We start from the raw sequence: 7,504 nt of genomic DNA, 5'->3' as shown, positions 1-7,504 counted from the left end.
TTTTGGAAAATATCAGCGTTTCGTGTTCGTTTTGACTTCGTGTGGACGGGGCCTTAGATTACATTTTTTTGCAGTGAAAATGAATGAAAATTCACAGAAAAGAGAAAGAGCTGCGACTAAAACTAATCATGGCTCCAGATTTCTTCCATAGAAAACATTTCACACAAGAAGATTTTCCAGTTAGATATTTTACGTCCCCAAAACAAAACCAGTAGGTAGGTGTTACTTTCAGAATAAGATTTAAACCACTGAACCTTTCAGACATCTGTGATATTCTACACATTTTACCAACCAGTCTGCATCAGGCGACGCCCTTCCAGCCCTCAGGAGCTGCTGTGAAGAGTCGGATCTAGTTCACAAATATCTCAGCCCGTAGCTCTAAAGATAACTTTGCAACAGACTGGAAACCCCTAAAAAATGTACACCTAATCACTTCACTTTATATTAATGAAACCATATGAGGTGAAGTAATTATATTAGTACCGGTACTTCAATTCATTCTTTGAACACTATTACATTGTTGAATATACACATTTTTTTTTGTTATTTAATTGGACATTTAATGACCTCATAGGTGGTATACACTAGAAAAATTTTGTTTTTTCTTCAAATAAGTGCATATGTTCTTGAATTGAGAAGATAAGTAACTTTGCCAAAGGAACAGGACAATTTACACTTAAAATAAGAAAAAACAATGGCACTCTTATTCCAAGTGCGTATTACCTAAATATCATATTTTTCCAGAGTAAAAATACTCATTCCCCAAGCAGATCGTCCTATTTAGACACTCAAATTAAGACTTAGACAGAACTTTATTGATCCCTTGGGAAGACTCCCTCCGGAAATTAAGGTTACCAGCAGCTTACAGGGCAAAAAAGTATTACGTTAAATTAAGTTAAAATTAAGCAACAAAAAAGTATCACGGTAAGTTAAATTGAATTAAAATTAAGAAAAATACAAATAATTATGGAGTTCACATATAAGTTTCATATAAGGGTAAATACATTTAATGTAAGACATTTTTACCAATATCTAGATCGTTTTTGCAGTGTACAAGAAAATAAGAATATTTGAATCATGCCTTAAATAATTAAAATATATTTTCTACTTATTTTATGGGGGAAAAAAAAATTCATCCATATACCTCACACCAATTATAAGAACCATCTCATGGCCATCATTCTGTGTTTTGTGACCCCTCAGGGATCAAGACCCTTACCTTGGGAACACTGCAAAAAATCTGAATCTAGATAAGTCATTTTTTCTTAAAATAAGTGCATTTGTTCTTGAATTGAGGAGTTAAAAGAGACATTTTGCTAATGGAACAAGACAACTTACACACTGTGTACTTACTTATTTTAAGTGCATATTATCGAATTATCTTATAAGAGTAAAATTACTCATTCCATTGGCAAACTAGCTCATTTACCTGCTCAAATTAAGGGTGAATACACTTAATTAAGAAATTTTTACTTATTTCTAGATGGTTTTTGCAGTGAAACCCTTATCAAATTTACCAGCGGAATTAAACAAATGATTCTTTACCAGGCAGCAGCAGAGCTTGATGCCACACTCAGGAGGTAATTTAGTTTAAACGCATCCAAAACATGAAGCTCTCTTGATAGACTACAGTAAGAGATTTTTTTTTTTCAAAGTTAAAATACAAGAAAATATGATTTTATACAATCAAATTCTCAAATTCAAACACTTCCATTAAACAAAACACATTTCTTCATTACAAATGCTGATTTGATGTCATTTCTATGTGTACTTTCATTCATTCATTGATTATATCTCATTGAAATCACTTTAAAGCATCTAGTTCTACCTTTTTCTAAGTAGGCATCCTCATTAGAAAGGTTTGATCGCAACAAAAGAGAAACTAGGCGAGTAAGGTGAAGCTGTGAAGTTCACATCTCACTGGGAGATAAGTGAGGGAACCGACACTGGGTCGGCATTCCTCTCAAGCTTGGCAGCTGCTAAGACTCCTTGTGGGCCGAGTGGCCAGTAGTGATGAAAACAAACGGCCAGGCTGTCTGAATTACACAAGAAACAAATTGGTGGACAACTGAGGTCAACCACGATTGGACACCAGAGAGATTATTCACGTGAAAGCCGTCACACAGGCTCTAGAGATCATCTGATTCAGAGTGAAATCATCCACACCACTGTGACCCACACGCATGGCGTCCCTATAATTGACCAATAAAGCGGTGAAATCGCCGAGCAGCAGCAACTGTTAGTCAGAAGCTCATTCGGGGTGAGTCAGCGTCCAGCAGTTGTCGCAGAGGTTTTGGTAAAGTACAGATGTAAGAACACTCACGCATCAGCTTCTCGGTGGTCGACAGTTTATTTTCCTCCGATGAAGATTCTTCTTCATCATCGTCATCTTCGGATGAGGCCTGGGCATCAACTAGACGACAGGAATAAAAAAAAATATATAGGATCATGACAGCAGGTTTGTCAGCAGCAAATTATTATCCAAGTAGAAACATTTAAACTGTTCTACACGCTGCAGCTTCTGAGAAAGTAAACGATAGAAATTAACTGATCAATTTAAGCATTAACAGGTGAATTCAACAGGAAAAACAAGACTTATTCATCACATGGAAATCACCCCAAATAACATTCCTTTTACATTTTTTGACTAATGAAAATCAAATAAAAGTGTTTTTGGGCAAAAACATGTTTCATCTGGTAATTATTTCAATTTCTATGGAAATCAAAGTACTACATCTATCAAAGAAAACTGTTTTTTTCCCTCTTTTATCCATTGCAGACATTATAAAATCCCTAAAAATCAAAGACGGCCTATCAGACCTCAAAGAAAACCATAAATCAATACCTAACTAGTAAAAGATCGATCGTTGCATCTCTGGCTGAAGCTTTGTATGCTCACACTCAGCAAGGCCCGGCTCGTTAAGTAATTGACAAACATACTGTAGTACAAGCTAATTTAACAAAGAGCAGATCATTTCATTCACTACAGGTAATTTAGTAAAGCAAACACTACTTTCCATAAATAGCTTTTTAATGTTGTATAAACATCTAAATTTAGATCCAACAAACAGCTCTAGGTTTGTTTTAGACAAACAGCTCAGGTAAATTCATTAAAAGCCCACTGTTTACCTGTGACGTTGAAGTAGACGCTGTAGTTGCCGAAGGTGGTGCACGCGTACAGGCCGGAGTCAGGCGGCTCCACCGCCTCGATCTCCAGCTGGCCTTTGCGAATGCGTGTGTGCTCTCCGTCCACGATGGCAACGTGGTTTTTGGTCCAGTTAACGGTGTGGCCCAAGTCTTTGGAAACGCAGCTCAGATCCAAGCGCTTCCCGGGATACAGGGTGAACAGCTCCGCTTCCACAGAGACTACAAGAGATCAATAAACAAACATGGCTACAGTGAAGACTTTACACAGAAAAAATAAAAATCTGATTAAAGTGTACCAGAACCCAATGTTTCCGGATCATTTTGAAATGGACTTCCAAATAGACAGATGACATCAGTCTAACTGATCCCTGATATGTGCTGCTGATTTTTAAACCGGCAAAAGAATACAATAACAAACGTTAGACACGTTTAGATTGAAACAATAAGAAAAAAAATCATTTAATAACAGATCAAAGAAAATATTTACAATGAAGAGCAAATGAAGTGAGCAGCAATGCATAAACATCATGTGATCTCAAGGCACGGCTGCTGTATGCAGTAATCAATACTTGCCCATATTAAGAAATATACGAGATGCTAGAAAACAATATTAGCCAAAGACATCTGCCAGCCAATGTATTGGTCTACCTCTACTTACAAACTAATCCCAAATTAATCCTGCAGGCTGAATGGTATTCATTACACTGCCTGCGCACAGTGGCGGTGAGAGGTCAGAAAATTTGACCTGATTTGATGCAGGATTCAGACCTCATTAAATTTTCATAAAGTAAAAACAGCCGGAACAATCCAAGAATCAAAAAACTTCACTAAAGACGTATTAGCTTAAAGGTATAGAGGATGATCTTTTATTTCCAGGTGGATCATCAAAATAAGTGGTCCTCCTAGTTGTCAATCATTCTGGTGATATGTTTACGTAAGGCCGTCCTACGTGCTCGTCCCGTTAGCTATCCTTTTCTGCGCACTTTCAGGCATATCAGACAGTCATTGAAGTTTAACTTTCTCTCCGAGGTTCTTTGAAAATGGCTGAGGGTGGTAAGAGAAAGAAGTGTCATCAGAGGAAAAGAAAGACCACTGAAGATACAGATATATCCTAGAATGCTTTGGGTGTAGAGCTCTCCTCGCAAAGCATTACGGGACTGTCACAGCGGCCCACTGTCGCCATAGGCTGTCGCCAGCCGATTGCGGAGACTAATAAAAATAAAGAGGCACCGCACAGTGAAGGAGGAGCTACGTGATCAACGGGGCAGTTAACTAAGTTTGCTATAAAGTCCACTATATAGTCGCTTCTGTATGAGGACACAGTGAGCTTGTATGAGCTTTTGAATAGCACATTTTAAGAGCGTGCACAAGAAGAAATGGGTCCGTGCATGCTCATGCACACGCATTTTTTTCCCAAAATACCTTTAAAGACTTTATTACATTGTTTACTGAGATATATATATATATATATATATATATATATATATATATATAAGCAAACAACCAAATAAATAACGGGACTGCATTAATAAAAAAAAAACAAAAAAAAGATGTTCAAGCTTTGAATTGATTCCAATATCAACTCCTAAAGATCGTTTCATATACCCAAAGATCAAATTTCAAAAAAATCATTATCTACTATTAATTTGCTGCTAAATGTATAATAGTAGCATCAATATGATGCATAGCGTTAGTCATTTAATTCAGGTAATATAGATCGGATTGAAAAGAAGCGATTCTTGAAATTATGCTGAAAACAATCATGAAATATAGCTTTATCTGCATTCAGCGCAGGGCTGAAACAATTCGATTATTGTGATTAATTGATTATTGAATTAATCGTCAACTAATTTAGTAATCGATTAATCGTTAACTGGAGTGTAGAGACTCTAAAACACGCCTTTGGCTGAGAGAGGAACCCACTTAGAGCAAAGATTATATCAAAACAAAATATTAAAAGAAATATATAAAAGTTTTGCTTTTAAGATAAAAAAAAAAAAATGTCAATAGGCTCTATCAAGAACTCCTCATGTGGAAAAGTTTTTGTTTCGCCTGGTATAATAAGTTAAAAAAAAATAGATTTGTAAAATAATGGTTAATTGCAGCCCTGACTCAGTGTATCTCTAATTGTAGGATATAAAAAGTGAAAATATGTGAATGTTTTATCAGTTTTAAAATCCACAGAATAACATGTTTTGGTTTTACCACCATTGGCTTTTATTGTATAATCTAAGAATGATCTTTAAAGGACATCAGAGCTTCATGTAAATTCAGTGTAAGGCTCGTCAACTGTATGCAATGCTAAATAAGAGGAGTAGAAAACCTCTTTAGGCAAACAATTAAAAACTAAAAACTTTGAGGCTTTACCTTCACTGTACAATAAATGAAGCAGGTCTTCTATATTCAAACTGCATCGTAAAACACTTTACATCCATTTACCTCTTCTGTGCAAGTTGCCAACATTACTATAAAAATATCGAGTTGGTCAAGGCTTCATTTTCAGGCAAAAAAAAAAAAAGAGAGAGAAGCTCCTCAGAAAAGGGAGGAGTAATTTGATTACGGGAATGAAACGAGGAGATATGTCACCGAGAGAGACACCTGAGCCCCCCTGGTTCTAAATGACCAAGCAACCGCTAGAAGGAGGAATAACCCAATTATACCGACACGTTGTCCATCACTGCGCTGTTTGTCTTGTAATGAAGGTGAAGAGCATTGCTGACCAATTCTTGCTTTAGGATGATACTTATTTATCTAGAACATACTCTGAACCAAACAACTCCCAAAAAGTATCATTTACCTTAACAAAAAAAAAAAAAAAAACCCAGCTAAAAAGTCATTATTAACATTAACCAAGTTTGTTGGTAGAAACTTGCGTCTCTCCTCTTCACAAAGCTCAGCCTCAAGCTTTGTGGATTTCTAAGGCACCCTAAGGCAGCACTAAAGTACATCCTTTTTACCCATTACCTCCACAGCCCATTCAGAATCATCACAAACAATCAGATACTACACTGGTAAACAATCTCTCAAGCACGGGATTTCTCTAAACCTTTTTCAAAGTACATTGTGTGACTTTTCTTCGACACTTCCTCCCCGATCAGATCCAGAGAGCACATGTATACAGAACAACATGAGGGAAACATCCGCAGCCCCGGCTAATCCCTCCCACCATGACAACAAAGGACTTCAAACAATACAGGGGAAGAGGGAACGAGGAGAGCAGGCCAGTGAGCATGTGCACAGGAGCGAGTAAAAGCGGGGCCTGCAGTGGCAGGTTCTAGTGCCAGTTGCTATGGTGACCTCACTTGGGCCTAGTAAAGGTATTTCCTGGATCACATATGTCTGACAGGCCCTTAATCCCAGCAGGAAAAGGGGCCGGGGGGGTAGGATCAACTTTCTCCTCAAAACTAAAACCAGAGTAGGAAAGAAAGAGGCGGCAGCATTCAGGCCATCTCTATTAGCCTGTTAAACGGAGCATATTGGGGGAACATTACAATTTGTATCCTGTATTTGCATGTCTAAACTCGTTATCAGACAAACGACGCTAAAAAAGGGCCTGTGTGTAGTTTACTCAGGCGATAATGCAGATCTGCTGTGGAAAAGTACACCATGATCACGGCTATGAGGAGATTCACTTAGCTATTAGTTGTGCTTCTTTAAAAGTATGTGGGAACAGTGAAAATCTCCTTTTATCTTTGCCAACATCTGCAAGATTTTTGATAAATTGGCAGAATTATAACATATTGTAACATATAATCACTCTCTATGGCTGGGAGTAATATTAATCTGACTTGAATCCAACAGGGAATTTGAAAAATTAGGGTGATGGGAATGAGGTCTTCCAAAGCTCAAAGACTTGGCCAACGATCCCTTTCCAAAAATACTGGCAGAGACATCCAAATAGCTGATCAGCAATAATAAGAAGGGTTTAACTGCTGTAAAGCCAATCAGTACCAGTCCACATGAATCAGAAATTCCATAAAAATTTGGAACATTAAAAAAAATAAAATAAATGATGTAGAGGGTTAATTATCTGTTCTTGTAAACATAAGGAGCATTTTTTAATGGGGGTTTTCCACATCTGTTTAGTTTTGTGTTTTTCTCTATTTGAATTAAGCTTTAAATACAAACTGAAAAAGTTAACACCCCAAACAAACAAATAAAAAACATTAGAAACACAAATAAGTTATTTAAAGAATCCTTTAATGTTCAAACTAGCATCACATTAGTCACCCAGGATCTTTTCTTTAAGTTTAAGCCGTTGATGTTGCCGCCTTCTGTCAATAATAGAAACTAGGGCTGCAACAACGAATCGATAAAATCGATAAAAATCGACTTTTAAAAGCGTTGGCAACGAATT

The 7,504-nt window shown here is 36.9% G+C and overlaps 1 protein-coding gene across 4 annotated transcripts in view; it reads right to left on the bottom strand.

Moving 5' to 3' along the window:
• The window catches only part of LOC107081801 (fibroblast growth factor receptor 1-A-like), a 59,287-nt gene that overhangs the window by 34,257 nt on the left and 17,526 nt on the right, over nucleotides 1-7,504 (bottom strand). For all 4 annotated transcript variants that reach the window (XM_015370049.1, XM_015370047.1, XM_015370048.1 and 1 more), the window contains exons 3-4: nucleotides 3,130-3,366; nucleotides 2,324-2,413 (exon numbers count right to left, since the gene is read on the bottom strand). In XM_015370049.1, the coding sequence (XP_015225535.1) occupies nucleotides 2,324-2,413; nucleotides 3,130-3,366 (327 nt within the window). The remainder of the gene's footprint in view (nucleotides 1-2,323; nucleotides 2,414-3,129; nucleotides 3,367-7,504) is intronic.

Source organism: Cyprinodon variegatus, unplaced genomic scaffold, assembly GCF_000732505.1.
Source record: "Cyprinodon variegatus isolate N-32 unplaced genomic scaffold, C_variegatus-1.0 Scaffold41, whole genome shotgun sequence".
NCBI classification, from domain to species: domain Eukaryota; kingdom Metazoa; phylum Chordata; class Actinopteri; order Cyprinodontiformes; family Cyprinodontidae; genus Cyprinodon; species Cyprinodon variegatus.
This window is presented reverse-complemented; position numbering and strand designations above follow the sequence as displayed.